Below are 20,461 nucleotides of genomic sequence, written 5' to 3' on the forward strand. Positions count from 1 at the left end.
TTTTATTTGTCACACCCGGTGCATTTATGCACATGCACTCCAAGAACAACGGAGTCTGCTTTGCATTTCTCCATTGTCTAATCCCTCCTTTTTGCTGGACTACTCCTTATTGCATTGTTATTCATCTCTATCAGCCCTCAATGTAACTTTTTCTGATGTTACATCCTGATTCCCTTCCCCCCTAGTTTAAACCCTTCGCCCACAGCACTAATTAACCTACTGCAACGACATTGGTCCCAGCCCTGTAGGTGTAACCTATCTACTTTGTACATTTCCAACCTGCTCCAGAGCTGGTCCCAGTGTTCCAGGAACCTGAAGCCCACCTTTGTGCACCATTTCTCCAACCATGCATTCATGTGTTTGATCCTGTTGTTTTGATACTCACTTGTACGAGGCACTGGGAATAATCCAGAGATCACCACCTCTGAGGTCCTACTCTTTAGCTTTTTCCTTAGCTTTGGATACTTACCCTGTAGGATTTCAGCCCTTTTTGTCCCTACCTCATGGATCCCAACACGGATTATGACTTCTGGATGTTCCCCTTCCCCCTGTAGAATGTTTTGCACTCGTTCCGTGAATTGTTCAATCCTGGCACCAGGGAGGCAACATACCAAGCGAGAATCATGCAGAAACGTCTGTCTATTCCTTTCACAGTCATGTTCCCAATGATATTCTTCTCTGTATCCACGTGTCCATCCATTTGTTTTTGACTCCTCTCCCCAGAGGTGTTATCACCGTCACTGGTATTCAGTACAGAGATCCGGTTTGTGAATGCCGTACTCTCAGGGGAATATCTGCAGTGCCCATGAATATTTATCTAGTTCCCTTTTGAAAGCTAATATGGACTCTGCCTCAACCACTACTCACAGCATTTAACCTCCGAATTTGCTCAATTGATGAGTTCAAAGCACTGACTTACCTAACAATGGAAATCATTTCTACCTACTGATTTTAAAAACCTCAAACAACCCAAAACCCTCTGTTGACTATGAAAACATTTCATAATTTTAAAATCCTCAATAAACTCCAAAACTTGAATCAACCCACACCCTCAATTGTCTTTGTTCCAACGGAAAAAATCCCAGTTCTCCAGTTTGATGAGAAGTATGTTGAAAGGATGAGATTAAATGGCCAAAACACCTTCTTTATCCAAACCAATCTTGTGATCTTGTGGTCGTCTGATCTGGTACAAAAATCCTAATTTTGAGATACTAAAGCTGGTACAACTGAGCTTTTGCTGCACTCATTTGTGAACGATCCTGTCTGATGAAATCTAATCTTCCGTAGACTTTAGTTGTCATATCCTGGAAATAGATTTTGCCTGTTGTAAGCTGTTTTTTCTGAAGAATTTGACTTCCTTTTTGAACATCCTACATTAAAATTATACTTCAAAACATTCATTAGGACTAAAATATTCATTTTATTGAATTCAACAATGTGTTTTCAATTGTTTAGCTTAATGTTTTCTGCGGTAATAACTAAATAAGTCTTAACTATTTCTACTCTGAAATATATCATCTTTTGTGTACATTTTAGGTGCAATTTTATACAACTACACTGATGAAACAGGATACTGCATTTGGGCATTCTGTAATGAAACATGCATTGTCGAAAAACATATTGAACCTTGTATCAGCATAACAACTCAACCAACCACAAGCTCCAAGACTGAAGAATCAACTGAACCTATGACTACTGCTAAACAAACAACAGTTGAATCCACAACAAGCACAACACAAGATTGTCCTGATTTTGATCCGCCAAGACTAGTAAGTATCTTTGGAGTGGTATTTTAGGCAATAAGTGAATGCTGGTTTGATTTTGCAGTGTATAGTTCAAGCTCTACATGCTTGAATTATTTGATAATTGAAAAAATATGAAATTACATCATTTTGTGAATCAGATATATCACTCAGCTCTTCAAAACAGTGGTTCCAAAATTTTCTGGGCTCAAGGCTTCCCAGGACATTAGGTATCCTGACTGAGGACCTCCCTGCACTCGGACTGAATGGGCTTATGGGTTAACAAGGCCTCGCTCACTGCCTCCATAAACTTTAAACTTTAAGATTGCATCGGTCTTAAACTATACAATTGCACAAAATTGTGGAAAATTCTTAGTTTTGATCTTAATTTGTAAGCCAGTTTTCAACAATTCTTAAAAAGAACTGACTTTCACATTAAGGCTGAATTTATTATTTTTGCCTAATTCCGCACTATTCTTAATTTTTAAGATAAAATGGACTTTCCGTCTAATGTTTTTGAGGAATTGTAATGCTTTCATGCTCAAACTCAATACATGGCAAAAAACAATCTACACTAACACAATGCCTTTCGCTTTAGGAGAACATCTCAAAGCGCTTTACAAAACTGAGGGACATAAGCTTGCCAATGCTCACTATGACAAACTATGCTGTCTTAGCTGATTAAGTTCCAGTTATACCTCAATCCATGCTCAGGGATCCTCAAGCTTTGGCTCCTAATAACCTGCTTTGGTCAACCGAGTGTCTGACAAATACAGAATCCCATCACCATGCTTAAGAACATCCAAACCGGACAGAGTTCCATGTGTGCTAATTTACACCACTGACGTTCCCGTGTCTGGAATGGAATATGCCCTCTTTCCCTGGAAGAACGTATTCTGTTTCCAGAGAATATTAGGCGCACTTTGACAATAGCCAAAGTTTGGGTTGCCAGAGTATGCCAGGGTATTGCAGGGTATTGTTCAATAACCAGAAATGAGTTTTGATTTTAACACAATGCGAAATGCAAAAACAATGTTTAGGATGGTGTTTTTGGAAACAACAAGAACAACTTGGATTTATATAACACCCTCCACGCCGGACAGTGTCTCAGAGCGCTTCAAGAGAGAAAAATGTGAATGAGCAATAACCATCATACTGCCTAATAAAACAGCTGTAAAATATAAATACAACTTACATTTTTATTATTGCACATATCCTACTATTCCAATGAATTACTGGAGAGTTAGATAGCTGATTAAACAATGTATTTATGGTTGTCAAGACATACTAACTGATAACAATTTTTTTGATATTTTGTAAGTGAATTCATCAATATTCTTTTAACTTCTGTACTTTTTTAATTTAATTTAGCATAATGAGACCTGGCATATTTGTGACTGTCTCATGGCAACATGTATCGTAAACAATGTTGTAGCCATAACACCTATTGTGTGTCCTCCTGTTGAAAATATCATCTGCGCCAATGGCTATTCACCTGCCCAAGTTTATGACGACTACCACTGCTGTCTCCATTCTGAATGTGGCTGTAAGTATTTTCAAGTCACTTGAAGCCCTTTCTTAAAGCACATTTTTCCAAATATTTTCACATTCAAAACATTTAATTTAATCATTTGCTTTGTATGAACATTATAATAATGGTATATGATAGATGTATTTGTTTATTGAATGTTTTATTTTATTTGAATGTTATCATGTTAGAATGCTTTACATCAATATTTCACTTAATTCCCCCATGATTACTTTGGGTGCCAAAAATTTACTGCCAGGCATATTCTGGGTTTTGCCTTATACACATACTTATAAAAGCTTAAGATTTAAGAGGGTGAACTATGCATAAAAGCATTGTAATATTACATTTAATTGAATATCAATATTATTTTCATTAAAAAAATGAATACTTTTCAAAGCACAGACTTTATTCCAACATTCTATTGCCAAGCACTTCACCACGGAGCGAGCTAAGCTCCAAGGAGGACTGCTGACTTCCCCCGAGATGCATAGTCACTAGTTGGTGATTTGGCATCCAACAAGTACAGATTTGAGCCCTCTCTAGGAAAGCAGGCACCAGGAAACTCCCGCAAGCTTTGTGGAGAATAGCAAGATCAGCATCAAACGTAGGAAAACATTGTCACCATCCTTATGCCTACAGCTTGCACACACATCCTGGTGGGATCTCCTTAGAGCTGAACTGACCTTAAGATAATGTTCACAGAATTTTAGAATCAAGTTAATTTCTGTGGCAGTCTCAATAATCTGGTTCCCAATTCCACGGCACTGCTGATGATAAACAAGTGAGCCAAGCTCATCGGCAGACCTCGGAGGGCAGGAATTCTTCCCATTCAGCTCCTGTGAACCCTGTAAGCCAAGGTATAATGGGCAGAGTGATCCTAACTGGACTAACAGCACGTACGTTGCTAAATGATGCTTTTGATGGCAATCAATGCATTTTTTATGAGTTAAACTCCAGAAGTACCCCCAATGCAATCCTGCGATGCCACGTCTCGTTTGGCTTTTGCTAACTAATGCTGTCCAGAATTAGGTAAGCAAGGTGTATTTCTTCAGGGAGAATGCACATTCCATTTCTAGACATGGTAATTTCCATGTGTAGGTGACATGCATAGAACTCTCAGTCTGGTTTGGATATTGTTAAGAATGGTGATGGGTTTCCACATGCATTAAGCACCCAGCTGACCAATAAAAAAAGTCTCTATCTAAGATTACACTTAAGAAAGGGTATTTCAGCAAATACTTGAAAGCATCTGCATCCATATAAACCAAACAACAACAAGAGTCAACACCATAGGGTAGCAATTGAGGAAAATTATTATCTAAAAACTGAGTGAATTCTAAAATGGGAGTTATTTTCCACTTCTCAGGAAATGTAATTATTTTGGGAAGATATGATTTGAATGAAAACCCCAATTATAAAGACTTACTGCTACATTAACAGAAAAATTCCAACAAATAGAAAATAAACTTTTATGCGTTTTTTTTTTCCATGAGGCAATGTACTATATACTTTATTATTGAGATTAAGTTAATATTAACCAAACATGATGTTCACACAGGCCAGTGCAGCGGATGGGGAGGCTCACATTACGTTACATTTGATGGGCAACAGTACAATTATGAAGGAAACTGTACTTACGTTCTCGTGGAGGAAATCAACACGACACATAACTTTGGAGTTTACATCGACAACTATGAATGCAATTCACAGGATGGATCATCCTGTCTACGTGCCATGATAGTGAAGTTTGACAAAGTAGAAATACAAATAAAAAATAATGGTACTAATGGAGGTCAATTTCTGGTAACTATCATTTTTACGTCTGTACTTCCATAAGAATATTTTACCGTACATGTTACCAGACTACAGTCATGTTGCTAATTTAACACAATATTTATGCTTCTTTATTCTATCACCAGGTGACTGTAAAAGGTACTAATGTTTCACTGCCATACTCAAATTACGGAGTGAGCATCTTCAGCCTAACCACTCATGTAACAGTAGAAATTCCTAAAATAGAGGCACAGATTATCTTCTATGGCATGGGTTTCTCAGTCAAACTCCCATACAAATTTTTTGGAAACAATACACAGGGACAGTGCGGTAAGAATGCTTTGTTTTCTTATTCATTAAATAGGACATTTAAAAGTTTTGATTTGTAAAAGAAAACTGTTGGTAATGTATGTATAGCAAAGCCACGATCAAGTCAAGACCACTTATGGGTTTCTTCATTCAACCTTCATTCGGAACATAATAATCCTTGCACTTGATGTTTTTACATCATTGAAGAGTCAACACACTTCACAGAATATGGTGTGACAGTGTGTATTGTGTGGGCGAAATACAAGTATGATATTTCCAATACACAAATGATGCCCTTTAGGTTCAATATCCATCAAAGAATATCGTGAATATGTCTATATAAATATAATTGACATGCTTTCATGTTGTGTCTTCACAGGAACATGCACTAATGACCAGAGTGATGACTGTATGCTACCAAATGGAAAACAGGCATCCTCCTGCTCTGAAATGGCTGCTCACTGGCAAGTCAAAGATGCCAACAAACCAAACTGTAATGCTCCACCCTCATCATCTGCAACTCCACGACCTCATGTGACACCTAGTGACCAGATAACACAACATCCTTGCGACTCAAATTCTGTCTGCAACCTGTTTAAAACCAAGTAAGGAATTGGACTGTGCCAAATATTTGAACTTTTCTAAAAATTCAAGGTCAATTTACCCGAGATTTCTTTCAAGTCTTTTTTGATCATTCAGCAAAGTAAATGCCAATTGGTACAAACTGATTTTGAATATTAACACTATTAATATTAAATTCTAAGCATTTAAGAGCTCTTCATAACTATAAAGCAAAAAACAATCTATTTTAAGTGTTAACCAGGCCCAAAGTTTTCACAAACATTTGTAAAATGTGATGACAATGTTTGACTCTCATGAAATGTGCCAAAATCAGAGCATCTCAGGAACTAGTAGCATAATTCAATTAGGACATTGTCAGTTCTGAAATGTCACTTAGTCTTTAGGATTAGGTTAGGGTAAAATTTAAGGCATATTCCTTACAATTGATATAGCGCCTCTCATCTCAGAAGGATATCTCAATGCACTTCACTACATTTACTGTAAATGTAAAGAATAGAGACTTTCATTTGGAAGTGAATGCAGCAGCCAGTTTGCACATAGAAGTGTTCTATAAACAGCCATAGAGTGAATGACGACTGTTTCCTGGGGTATCGTTGGCCAGGAAACCAGAAGAAACTCCATTCTCTCTTTCAATAGTGCTATGGGATCTTTAACATCCATCTGTACAGAGATTGGTTTTAACATCTCATCTGAAGGACAACAGCTCCAACAATGCATCCCCACCTCCAGAATTGCATTGGAGTGTCAGCCTAGAATATGTGATTTTAAAGTCCTGACATAGAGTTTGAGCCTATAGTTTTCTGACTCAGAAATTAGTGATTTCAATTCAGAAAGACTGACACCTTAAGATACCATGGAAAATTCTTCAATTAAAATCTGATTTCAAAAGCCATTTTCCACAGTGCTTAAAAAGGACTGGTTTCCAAATTGAAATAGATTTTCCCACGATTGTCTAATATTTAAAATTTTGGGCATTAAAAATCTTTTACCCCTGCCACAGAGGTTGAATTCCAACACAGGAAAAACACATTGGAATAGCAAGTACTATAATTGATTCTTTTCTGTGAGTAGCCTGGGACAGAGTTGAGGATGCTACTCTGCATCTCGTTTCGCCCATAAATATACAGTCAATTCACTTTGCAGTATATTCTGTGAAGCGCTGAGATGTCAAAAAGACGTGAAATGCGCTATATCAAATGCAAGGATTATTATTAATATTATTGCATCTAACATGTACAATACATGACGTGAAGTGTTTAATGGGGCAGAGGGCAATGTACTTTTCACTAGACATGCTTGATAAAAAGTGCCAAAAGTCAAATGGAAAAGTTACAAATTTCCACTGGGTCTGGTAAACAGTTTTATTTTAGAAAATTGTTTACATTAATAAAGCTCCGCTTTAATTAATGAATTCAATAATTTAATGAATGAACAAACACTTGGAGAAGGAAGCAAAATTTTAGTTTTTATTAATAATGTGTTTAACAATAATTAATCTGGAAGCCTAATGAACTGTGATGTTTTCAGATTGTTTGAACTGTGCGATCAGGGATTTTCATCAAACTTCTACTACGATGCTTGCATCATTGATGGATGTGTAAACCAAGACATCAAAAAGGCATGCACCAGTTTGCAAATGTATGCAGCTGAGTGCATGTCACGCAAACAACTCTGCATTGACTGGAGAAATTACACTGGAGGACAATGCTGTAAGTAAAACTAAATACATTACTTATTTAATTATTCTGTACTTTAACAACAACAACTTTACAAAGCGCCTTACAAGATGGAAAGATGTCCTAAGGTGCTGGACAGTTAAGGGTTTGCACCTGAGCTGGGAGATGAAATCAAGATGGGTGTAGGGTAGGGGGTTTGGGGAGGTGGCCGAAGACACGGTCAAAGAGGAGGTTGTTGAGACGGGCCTTGAAGGAAGCAAGTGAGAGGATGAGCCAGAGGGATTCAAGATGGAGTTCCAGAGGGTGAGGGTAGAAAAGCTGAAAGTCTCACCACCAATGGTGGGCAGGCAGCACGGGGGACATGGAACTCAGTGGTTACAGCACTCGCTTTGCAAGTGAGAGACCTGAGTTCAATTCCAGGCAGAGGGCGAAACCTTGGGCAAGTTTCCTTACTCCACACAGAGCCTAACAATAATCCCTCCAAAACAAAACAATAATAAATTGGTCATTTTCAATCTACGACTGTTTGTGGGACATTGCTGTGCGCAATTGGCTGCCGCGTTCGCCCACAAATATACAGTCAATTCACTCTACAGTGTGTTCTGTGAAGCGCTTTGGGACGTCCTCCCGACGTGAAAAGCGCTATATCAAATGCAAGGATTATTATTATTATTAACAGGCCCGTGGCTGCCAAGCAGAGGAAGTGGACAGGTTGGTATGGTGTTAATAGGTTGCAGAGGTAGGGAGGTGTAAGACCATGGGGGACTTTAAAAGTGAGGAGGAGGATTTCAAATTCAATCCTATGAGGGATAGGAGTGGAGCCGGGTGAGGATGGGAATGATCAGTTCACGGAGCTTGGTATGGGAGAGGACACGAACTGCAGAGTTCTGAATTATCTGCAACTTGTGGAGGGAGGAGGGAAGTCCGGCAAGCAGGGAGTTAGCATAGTCAAGCCTGGACATGATGACTGCATGAATGAGAGTCTCAGCGGCATGAGGGGAAAGGCACTGGCACAAAAGATCCAGCTCACTCAGACTAACTCAGGCCGACAATAAAACCACGAGAAATCACTCTTCCATCTCCACAAAATAAGGACGGAAATATGTCAGCAATCACACTGAATCCATTTCCAATTTACAAATAAGCTTTCAATTCCAAATGCTATCTGAATCTTGTAAACTTAGATACCATGCATAATTATGTACATCAGGGTGGTCAAACTGGCCACCCTTGGGCCAGGGGATGATTTAATCCGGTCTAAGAAGCATTTCCAACTTCGGGTCACCCGCTGCCTGCCTCCTCGACAAACTGTCCTCTCACGGCAGGAGCCAGTGGTTGGGAGGACTCAGCGCAGAGAATGGAAATAAATCCAGCTGTTGATGCAGTGTGTCAGGGTATCCCTTGAGAGCTAAGGGGAAAGCAAGCAAGTCTCCTTATCAACTGCATCGTCCAATCGTCGGCTCTCGCAGCTGTCAGATAGTGCCCTCCAAACTTCACCAAGTCATAATGCGACTATCAGTATTGATGCTGGATAGACCCTTCCTTACCATTTTTGGCCAGTGGCTCTGTCAGATTTTTCGTATTTTAAAATACTGTCGCAATTAGCAAGTCCATTTTTGATACAAAATTGCAGTTTTGTAACACACTTTGATTACCCCGAGTTTAATTAAACTTTTCTTTCTTATTCTTCAATACAGCCTTGAAATGTCCTTCAAACAAGATTTACAAAACGTGTGAGAGTTCTAAGGAACAAACTTGCACTCCAAGGTTAGTTACAATAAGCAATGCAAGTGTAACACTGCCAAAAACTAATGCATTGATAATAAAAATTGTAGAATGATTTGTTTAAACCAATTATTATCAACATTTTTTTTAAAGCAATGAAAATGTTCTACAACCAGAAGGATGTTTCTGTCCAGGCAATACCATCAATTTCAGCCCTGGGAGTGATATATGTGTAGACAAATGGGGTAAATATTCTGAATAATTCTCATTTTTTTCTATATTTTTAGTTCTAATTTTGAATGTTACTTGTGTACAGTCAGAAATGTTTTAGTCTAAGTGGATGTATGTTTGTTTCTGTCTGCAGAAGGATGCATGGGACCTGATGGAGTACACAGAAAGGTATGTGTTAAATAAAAATACAGAACTTTTCTAATAAACATCCTTTGTCTATTAGAATGCTTAACAATTTTTATATCCATTTATTCTACATCCAGATCCAGAAATATGCCATACAATTAATATGATGAAGATATACTTACATGAAGTAGTCACCCCTTCCTCAAAAAAACTACCCTTGATCTCTCCAAATTCTCCAACTACCAGCCCATAACCAACCTACCCTTCCTATTTCAAAGTCCTGGATTGTGTTGTCGCCACTGAATTCCACTCCCATCTTTCTCTCCACTCCCTGATTCAGAAATTCTAGTCCAGCTTCCACCATGCCCACAGCACTGAAACAGCCTTCATCAAGGTCCTCAATCTCTCTTCCTCTGACTAGGGCTTCCTCTGCCTCTGTATCCTCCTTAACCTTTCTGTCATTTTACTGTTGATCACTCAGTCACTTCAAGCACCTCCCTTCATCCACCTCCGTGGGATGGCGCTCTCCTGGTTCTAATCCCTCCAAAACCAAAAACAATAATAAAACTGTTCATTTTCAATCTACGACTGTTTGTGGGACATTGCTGTGCGCAATTGGCTGCCGCGTTCGCCCACAAATATACAGTCAATTCACTTTACAGTGTGTTCTGTGAAGTGCTTTGGGACGTCCTCCCGACGTGAAAAGCGCTATATCAAATGCAAGGATTATTATTATTATTATTATTATTATTATTATTATTATCCCATTTAGTCCACTACCTTCACTTCATCTCCTCCAATGTTTCTCATCTCATTCTCGCACTAATGGAGCACCTCATGGCTCTATCCTCGGCCTCCTTCTCTCCCTCATCTACATGCTCCCTCTTGGCGATATCATCCGCTGACAGTGTTCCCACTGTATTTTGTCCACTTGCCTGGCATACATCAAGGTGTGAATGAGCCAAGGTTTCCTGCAACTAAATTATGGTCAAGAAAGAAAGTGTCCTCTGAGCCTTTAAGCACTCTGAGATGCTACCCTGCGTGGAAGGCACTATATAAGTACAAGTTATTGTGTTGTTGTTGTTTTCCTCCTTGCTCCCACCAATGTCTCCTCACTTCTGGCTCCAACCTCCTCAACCTCCTTGGCCTCTCAAATTAACTAAACTCTCAAATGTGCAACCTTGCAATTTAGTTCAAACCTCAGCTTTCCTTTCTGCCTCACACCCATTCTCTAACCAAATTACTTTTCTTCTCCTCCACTACATCCACTGCCTCCTTTCCTACCTCACTCCAAATGCACCAAAACTGTTAGACATGTCTTCACCCACTCCTTGTTGGATTTTTCCACTCCAAAAGGAGAATGTTAGTCTCCCTAGCTCCCCTCCCTAGCTCCCTTCCCGCTGTTCAGTGCTAACTACCATTGTAAAGCAGTAAGGCACCATGTGAAAAAGAGAAGGGAGTTTCTCCAGGTGTACCCCAAATAAAATTCGTCATTCATTTCATGGCTGCTTGTGGAGCATTGCTGTGCACAAATTGCCTACCCCATTCGCCTACAAATACACGGTCATTACACTTCACAGTAAAATTCTGTGAGCACTTTGAAACTTCATCTTGACATAATTTCATTATCAAGATAGACCCTTCATATTAGATTGATGAAGAGCCACACTGGCAGAAGTGCTATCTTTCAAATAAAATATTAATCCAAGTTTAAAAGTTCAGATGGTTGCCAATGACGTACTATTTGAAGAGCATGTAATTCTCCAGTATCCTGGTCAATTTACTTCCTCATCCAAAGTGATGGGAAAACATATTCATTTATCTCATTGCTGTTTCTAGAACATTAATTGCGCAAATTAGGTTGCACTTTCAATTGCATAACAGCTACTCACTTCAAAGTAAAAATGGATCACTGGGAACACTCAGGAGGTCAGGCAGCATCTATGGAGAGAGGAAAGTGAGTTAACATTTGTCGATGACCTTTCATCAGAACTCACTTCAAAGTAACTTCTTGTGTAAAGCATTTGAGATGTGATAAGACATTATATCAAACAAGTTATTATGAAAACCTAAACAGAAGTCGCTGGGAACACTCAGCAGGTCAGGCAGCATCTATGGAGAAAGGAAAGTGAGTCAACGTTGCAGGTCCACGACCCTTCGTCAGAACTGGGGCATGTTGGGCTTTTAAGGGCTAACAAATTATTATGTTTATTGAGTCTGTGGACCTGGAATTAAATCCAGCTCAAACTGATGGGATGAAAGCCCTATCCCTCTCCCATTTTGTAAAGGTTATCTGAAGTATCCTATTTCTGATGATATGTCAACAACACAAAACTGCTTGTAATTTTCTGCAAATTTATAAAGTGCTATGAGAATTCACTGTTTCACTCTTAGTATTTTGTTTCAACAGTTTGGAGAAAGTTTTGAATTCAAATGTCAAGACTGCATCTGTGATAACATTACACAACAAGTTATCTGTCAGCCACACAAATGTGATTCTTCCCCGTCAGTGACGTGTGATGGAGATGGATTTATTGTTGCTAAAGTGCCAAACCCAAAGGACCATTGTTGCATGGAAACAGAGTGCAGTAAGTTGATTATTGAAATGTTACACAGGAACATTACTATTATAAGACATTTGGACTATGATTTATTGAAGATCTGCCATTTCTACAATATATCTACGAAGAAACAATTTGTGCGAGAACTCAAAAATGACAATCCCACCTCCACCATGATCTTAGCATTCCATCCTGTCTTACAAAAGTTCAGGGCATAATACTGTCTGTAATTCAGCACACAGTATCTGAAGTCTCTCTGAGAGAGAATATATCAGTGTCTGTGGTGAAAATAAAATGTCATGCTTTCCACGATTTGCAAGTACTTTAAACTCTTGATAACTATTGCTCCAAGGAAAAAGGGCTCTGGAGTTGCGAGTTAGTCATATGTATAAATAAATAAACAAATGTGGCCAGAATACTGACAGCATGATGACTCGAATGGTAGTGACGAGTTAAACCAGGGTCGAGCTATCAGGACTTTACTGTATTTGATGATGAGAATTTATAGGAAGTTTCACTCTGCAACTAATTCATACTATACTGACCTAAGTGTTAGATAAGCTATTGGTTTCCAAAATTGGAAGTCTTAGATACAGGAATTAGTCATATATTGTGATCAATTTATCTCATTTAAATTCATGGGGTAAAATCAAAATTAATTTGGGTGTGATTTGCAGTAGTTTCATTTGCCTGACATATATACTGTGGTTTACCTAGAGTGCATCATCAGCCTTTGCAATTCAACGGAAATTAAATGTGATCTTGGATTTAACATTGTAACAAAAACCCCAGATGGAAAGTGCTGTCCAGTTTCTACATGTGGTAAGTTAAAGAAGCATTTCGTTTTTCCGAATTGGTTGTCACGTTTCGCCCACAAAATAGTTAATTCACCGTATATTCTGTGAAGTGTTTTGAGACGTCACAATAGTTGACACATGATAAGGTGCTATATCAAATGCAAGGATTATTATTATTATAAAGTAGTAGGATATTTAACTTAGTTGTGTAAGAACTGAATTTGGGGTATTTTTGGTTGAATAAAATTCTCATTACAAAAATATCACTTCCATGAACCAAGTTTTAACCAATGCACTGTTTTTGTTCTTACTTGCAATCTTGCTACAGAATAAAGCTTTTACCACTACTACATTTAAATAAATGATTTCTATCAATGTAAACTGTATTTTATTTGTCACGAGCTTTGAGACATTGTTTTTCATGAAAAGCTCTTTAAAAATGCAAATTAATATTAGTATAAGTTGCATATCAATGGTTTTATACCAGTGTTCGATATGGAATTCTGGTGCCCATGAAATAATACTATTGTGTAGGATTGATATGGTACTTTAATTAAATTATTTTACTGAATGTATTGTTTGATTTGTGCATTGTAGTCTGTGACATTACTAAATTGTGTTTGTCAATTCTCTTCCGCAGAACCAATGGGTGTATGTGTAAATGAAGGGGCAGAGTATCGTGTAAGTTGATTTTCTTTTTATCAGTAGACCTTTGTAACCTTCTAAAACCTTACCAACCTGTCCTTTCCCTCCACTCTGCAATTTTAAGAAAATGTTATTTACTTAATTGAATTTAAGTAAAAATATAACAATTAAAAAACCTGTTCTCTCTCCTCTGTACAGCCCGGAGCAGATATTCCTTTAAGCAAATGTCAAAGGTGTACATGTACCAATGAAACCAACCCAGAAACTCAGCTAAACAAAATTAGTTGCCAAAATGTTGAATGTAACAAGAAGTGCGAACAAGTAAGAATTCATATATTTGATTCTTATTCAAGTACGTGTTTGTAGTGAATACATGGTGGGGAGAAAGCAGTGAACTACAATTTTACATATTTATAGCGCCTTTCAAATCAGGACGCCATCTCATAGTTGCTTCACAGAGCTGACTAGGAGCCTAAGCTGGCGGAGGGGGTAGATTACCAAAAGTCTTAAATCAGGCTATAAAGATGGGGAGTGAGGAACAAGGCAAGTGGCTCCAGGATGGAGCTCCAGAAAACAGTAAAAGAGTGGCTGAAAGCTCATCCACTGATGGTGGGGTAGGTCGGGCGAAGAATATGAAGCAGCCAGGTGTTCAATGAGTAGCTGAAACTGCCGGGGTGATACGCTTTTAGGCAGTCACATAGGTAAGGTAGTGAAATGCCATGGAGGGATTTAAATGAAAGAATCTTGAATTCAATCTGCTGAGAGATAGGGAACCAGTGGAATCAAGTAATAGACTGACAGATTCTCATGTTGGAGAACACACAAGCTACAGAGCTCTGGATGGCTACAGCTTGTGTAGGGAGGAACAGGGGATTCCAGTTAGTCAGGCATTTGAATAATATAGCCAAGATGTGATGAGCAACAACTTGTATTTTAGCACCCTTCATATAGGGTTGCGTCTCTGAGCATTTTACAGGGACAGGAATGGATGCCAAGCAAGGTGGCCGTAGGTGCATTCGAAGAGGTAGTATTTGACGTGGAAATTAAAGATGGAAAGAGAAGGGGGCAAGATGGGAATGATGGAGGGAAGAAGTTCTGGAGGTCAGGGTCATAGGACCTGGAGGCTCAGCCACAAATGTAGCCCGGATCGCAGGGGATAGAGGAGTGGGGTGCAAGCTTAATGGTCAATTCAGACAAGCCTCGGAGCAGATGGTCCATGAATGACATGTGCCCTGTTGGACAAGAGGAGAAAACTGGGATTAAGAAAAACTCTTAAAAACCCTAAAAATGATTAATGCTGGATATCTATTGCAATTGTAAAATATGATTTCAAAAATTATGGAAAGCTATTGACATTCTAACCTTTTTAATGTAAGTAACTCATTATTTTGTAACAGGGTTTTGAATATCAAGAAATGACAGATGAATGCTGTGGTAAATGTGTCCAAGTTAAATGCTTGGTAGATCTTGGTGACCAACCTGTCGTTCTACTGCCGGTTTGTATAAAATATTATATATTATTAGATAAAAATAAAGAGATTTATTACTATTTATCTTTGCCAATGTATATTATGACATAGAACCAATCATTATTATTTTACTTAGTCTTATGGATACTTTTTACATCTCATTTCCATCTTTATTTCCATAACATTCTAGCCTGGGGATGAATTGCCTTCACCTTACAACAACTGTACGGTTTTTGGATGCACACAAATACACGACTTTCTTTTACTTAATGTTTCCAAAATCATTTGCCCGGATTTTGATGAAGATAACTGTGAGCCGGTGAGTATGCACAAATTCTAAAACAAATGCTTAATTGTAGTTTTGTGTGAATTTTAAAATGAACATGTTTGTTTGGATTCAAGACAGATCTTCATGTCATCAGATTGGCAGTTTCATTTTATGAAATATAGTTAAACGTAACAGATTTTAATGATACTGTTTAAGATTTTGCAATGAAAATTGTGGTTTCTGTTACAGGGAACAATTAGTATAACTGAAAATGGCTGCTGTAAAACATGTGAGTACCGAATATTTATAATCTTTATGTTTTCTATTTGAAAATGTAGGACTCACTATTTAATAACTATTTGCATCATCAAATCAGCAAATTGTATGAAACACTGCTAAATTTCATGAAACTTATCTGCCCAAGACTATTAGGGATTTGACTTACAAGTTTGAGGACTTGTGTAGTACATCTTCAAGTCTTAATGAACATCCTTTTTTCTGGCTGGAAAAGTCATTTTTGGTCATCCATAATTTACATAACTACTGTTCTTTTCCTTCCATAATGTAAGTCCAGTATGGTATTCTAAATTGCCATATTTAACTCACAACCACAGGTCATGAGAAGGAGACTTGTAAGCGTCTAAGACAAAAGACCCAGATTAAGTACGAAGGCTGTGTGGCTCTAGAGGAGGCGGAAACCGCATCATGTGAAGGGACGTGTGATGCTCACTCCATGTATGTATCAAGCTTTTCATTAGGAATATTTGCCACCAGTTTTGTTGTTTCATTTGCCTCGAAAAGTATCCTATGTTTCACATTTCAACCTTTTATGTCACCTCTAACCATCAATAGGTATTCTACAGAAGCAAATTCAATGGACCATAAGTGCACTTGCTGTCAAGAGACAATGACACACGAAAAGGAAATTCTCTTGCTGTGTCCCGATGGAACCACTATTCAGCACCGTTACATCTATGTTGACGAATGTAATTGTGTAAAAATGAACTGTGAGGAAATAACAAACACAACCAGTCAAAGCAGGATATCTTCAGGAAAATCAAGCTCAGATACAAGCAACCTAATTGAAGTAAAAACTATCTTGAATAATTCAAAAGAAAACAAACACAATCTATCATTGAGTAAAGGAGGTACGTCCAATAACAGTAACAAAAATAAATCAGAAAGCCACAAAAACGGGCCTCAAGAATACAAACCTGAGGATAAAAAGCAAAGACGTGTTAGGCGAGCAAATATGAAGAGGCAGTTAAAGCAGGCGTAAATTAAACCAAAGATCTTAACATAAAGATTCCCGGCTAAGATAAAACAGGAAATTAAATTAATTTTGTTAGTAAAATTTGGCAACTCAGCAGTTTCAAAGCTTACACTATTGCTGTTTATTATTAATTACTCTTTTATTTCTGCTTAGTGCTCAGTTTCTAATGCTACAATTGTACTATTAACCCAAGAGGAACTTTTTGTATTTATTACCTTAGATGATAAATATTCTTACTCTCTGTGCAAAAGAAAATGTTTATCCGCTGCTAATAGTTCTAATAAATAAATCAACCATACATGTTTAAAAAGCAATATTTGGATGTACTTAAAGTATTTTTTTTGTAGTAATACAGCTTCTTCGAGTCTTAAGCACCATCCACCATGTCCTTGAATTTACTGTCACTCATAACCTTTCACTCATCTTTGATCTCAAATGACAGTACAGTCCTATCTTCGGACAGTAGTCCTATTGAATAAACCATTTCAATAAGGGGCTTGTAAGAGAGTAGATAATTATATGGGGAAGACAAGTTTGCAGGGCTATGAGGAGAGACCGGGGGAGCGGGATTGAATTGGATAGCTCTTTTCAAAGAGCCGGCACAGACACGATGGACCAAATAGCCTCTTTCTATGCTGTATAATTTTATGATTCTATCTTCTCAAACAAGTTTGTTTTCCTCTTTCATAAACTTTTCTCTTCCTCTCAATAATTCTTATATCTATATACATTCTAAGTCACTAGAAGGATTATGTACAGTTTCTAACTATGAGGAAAATCTTCAACAGCACATTCCCAATTCTGGACACAATACAAGAAACACCTTGAGATGTCCTGTCGACGTGAAAGACGCTAAATAAATGTAAATTGTATTGTATCATCTGAGGGAGACGATTTGTGAAAAAGAAGGGGTTAGATCTTGCAACACCAGTTACTTTCACAATATGTTTTGCGTTTTGCCCAAAAAATAGTCAATTCACTTTACAATATATTCTGTGAAGGCTTTGAGATGTTTCAAAGACGTGACGAGCACTATAACAAATGCAAGAATAATTATTATCATTAAAGTCAAAAATGAAATGTCAGAGATTTGGAGTGTGTAGGTTTGCATTCTGCACCAACACAAATATCTCCATATCATTGTGTAAGTATCACAATGACATAAATATGCTTTCTGTATCTAAATTTCCCTTTTTGACACCTCTCCTTGTCAAATAATGGGAGAGGAATCACAACAGCAGCTTGCATTTATATAGTGCCCTTCACGCAGGGTAGCGTCCCGGAGCAGAGTCTGACAACGAGCCAGAGGGAGGGGTAGGTGACCATAAGCACAATCAAAAAGGAGGATCTCTTGGTGGGATTTGAACATGGAGAGGGAGGGGGCAAGGTGGAGAGAGGAGGGAGAGAGTTCCAGAGTTTTGGGGTGTAGTGGCTGAAGGCATAGCCACCGAGGGACAAACAGGAGGCCGGAGTCAGCAGAGCGCAGGCAATGGGTGGTGGAGTGCAGGGTAAGCAGGTCGGATAAGTAGGGAGGTGCAAGGTCATAAAGTGGGATATAACGTAAGGATGGAGGCTGGTACAAAAAAAAGCCAAGTGCAAAGTCTCGGCTTTTTTTCTTGAGTCTCTTGTCTCTTGAGACTTAACCTTGATTTTTCAAGCGCATATCCCAACCTCTGCTAGCCAGATAATGATAGTCCATAATCCAACCACATTTTAAATGGTGCTTTGCACATCCTCCTGGGTGGGGGAGAAGGTGACTAAGCACTCCGTTAGAGCTGAACTAGCTCCAAGGTAACGTATTTGGCAACGGAGTGTCAGGATCAATTCTTTGTGGCGGTCACCATCATATGGTTCATAAGTCAGGGTTGCCCTGTACTGTCTAGTTACTGTCATATTCAAACCATATCTCTTTCAACACTCTTTCCCCTCCCGCCCAACCTTGGTTCTCACCCCCTGGAAACAGTGACAAGCTCTTTGGGATGTTCTCACAAAATGAAAAACACCGTATAAATATGAAATTGTATTGCATACTTGAGAAATACATTCATCTCAGTGCTTTCAAAGAAGTAGTTTTCCCCTCATATAAAAATGGGAACCTTGGTCGTCTTCTTAGATGCCTTGGAGGCCTAATGCTCGCGGCCATTCTCTCCCTTTCCTCAGGGAGAGGCCTGCTTCGTACTCTATCCACACCACCACCGATGGGCAGGCTTTCAGCCATTCTGCACCTATTTTCTCTAACTCCATTCCACAGTCCATCCAATTGATTCACTCTCCTCTTTCAAGGCATATCTAAAAACACACCTTATTGACTTGCTTCTGGTCATCTTTCTCCTCCTCTCAGCTTGGGTGCCCATCCAGCACTGTGAATGCACTTTGGGATGCCCTGACAACATGAACGACACTATATAAATGGAAATTGTATTGTACTATTAAAGCACATGGAAAGGCAAATGCTTCAAACACATAATTCTAGCTGATACAACAACAACAAAATTACATTTGTAGAGCGCCCTTCACGTTGGAAGAACGTCCCAAGGTGCTGGACAGAGTTACGGACCTGAGCTGGGGGCCAGGGTTGGGGAGGGTGGAGGGCAGGGGTGAAGCAGGGAGATCGAAAGCATAGTCGAAGAGGAGAGTTTTGAGCTGGGTCTTGAAGGTGGCAAGGGAGGGAGCGAGGCGGAGGGACTGCAGGATGGAGTTTCAGAGGGTAGGAGCAGAGTGGCGGAACATTAACAACATTGATTGCGTTAAATTAACAATATGCTAATTGTGCGCACGCTTTAAAAAGGAAAATTCTGAAAGCACTTTTTGAATTGCAACTGTCAGTTTTGAAAAATAGTAAACAAATAAACAAAAAATATGTTGCGAGTGACAGTTTTACATTTGACCATTTTTAATTTTCATGCATTTTTCATTTCATCTTTGTGCATTTGGTGAATGCACAGGTTGCACAATATATTACTGGACTGTGGGCAATCTCAAGACATCTAAAGTGAAAGCTAAAACTTAATTCCATTGGGTGGGGCAAAAGTCAGGATTTGTAAATCATTACATTGGTGAAAGAAAACTTAAATTCACTCCCCATCTTTATCCTTCATCTTTCCTCCTCAGCCTACCTGCAAGCTCCTCCTTCTCTTCTTGGTGTCAATTTAGCTCAGTTTGCAGCACACTCTTTGAGTCAAAAAGGTGCAGGTTCAAGACCCACAACGGACCGCAGTCTAGATTGGTGCTTCAATACCATGCTGGGGGGAGCCTCCACTGCATTGTTGGAAGTGGGATCCATCAAATAGGACATTAAACCCAGGTCTTGTCGGCCTTTTCAGACGGACATTAAACTCCCTTGGCACTATTAGAAAATAGAATCCAGAGAATTCCAAAATTCTCCGGATTCTGGAACGGTTCCCATTGATTGGAAGATTGCAAACGTAACACCACTATTTACGAAGGGTGGGAGAGAAAAGATGGGGAACTATAGACCAGTTAGTCTGACATCAGTGGGAGGGAGAATTCTTGAGTCCTTATTAAAAATGTTGTTATGGGATTCCTGGAGCACCATAACAAGATGAGGCAGTCAACACGGCTTTACAAAAGGGAAGTCACGCTTCACTAATCTTTTGGAGTTTTTTGAAGATGTATCTGCAGGTTAGATGGGGGGGAACCAGTAGATGTAGTATATTTAGATTTTAAAAAGGCATTTGACAAAGTGCCACACAAAAGGCTATTGCACAAGGTTAAGGCCCACGGGATTAATGG

At 38.8% G+C, this 20,461-nt stretch overlaps 1 protein-coding gene across 6 annotated transcripts in view; it reads left to right on the forward strand.

Moving 5' to 3' along the window:
• LOC103190816 (mucin-2-like) overlaps positions 1–17,022 on the forward strand; it is a 68,512-nt gene extending 51,490 nt beyond the window's left edge. For all 6 annotated transcript variants that reach the window (XM_042341417.1, XM_042341420.1, XM_042341419.1 and 3 more), the window contains 18 exons: positions 1,537–1,769; positions 3,114–3,288; positions 4,832–5,076; positions 5,193–5,376; positions 5,735–5,960; positions 7,465–7,646; positions 9,311–9,380; positions 9,492–9,583; positions 9,703–9,737; positions 12,106–12,283; positions 12,974–13,078; positions 13,694–13,734; positions 13,897–14,019; positions 15,096–15,194; positions 15,358–15,486; positions 15,685–15,724; positions 16,050–16,170; positions 16,288–17,022. In XM_042341417.1, the coding sequence (XP_042197351.1) occupies positions 1,537–1,769; positions 3,114–3,288; positions 4,832–5,076; positions 5,193–5,376; positions 5,735–5,960; positions 7,465–7,646; positions 9,311–9,380; positions 9,492–9,583; positions 9,703–9,737; positions 12,106–12,283; positions 12,974–13,078; positions 13,694–13,734; positions 13,897–14,019; positions 15,096–15,194; positions 15,358–15,486; positions 15,685–15,724; positions 16,050–16,170; positions 16,288–16,714 (2,705 nt within the window). In that variant the 3' untranslated portion in view covers positions 16,715–17,022. The remainder of the gene's footprint in view (positions 1–1,536; positions 1,770–3,113; positions 3,289–4,831; positions 5,077–5,192; positions 5,377–5,734; positions 5,961–7,464; positions 7,647–9,310; positions 9,381–9,491; positions 9,584–9,702; positions 9,738–12,105; positions 12,284–12,973; positions 13,079–13,693; positions 13,735–13,896; positions 14,020–15,095; positions 15,195–15,357; positions 15,487–15,684; positions 15,725–16,049; positions 16,171–16,287) is intronic.
• The last annotated feature ends 3,439 nt before the right edge of the window (positions 17,023–20,461 follow it).

The sequence above is a fragment of the Callorhinchus milii genome, unplaced genomic scaffold (assembly GCF_018977255.1).
Source record: "Callorhinchus milii isolate IMCB2004 unplaced genomic scaffold, IMCB_Cmil_1.0 Scaffold17, whole genome shotgun sequence".
NCBI lineage: Eukaryota > Metazoa > Chordata > Chondrichthyes > Chimaeriformes > Callorhinchidae > Callorhinchus > Callorhinchus milii.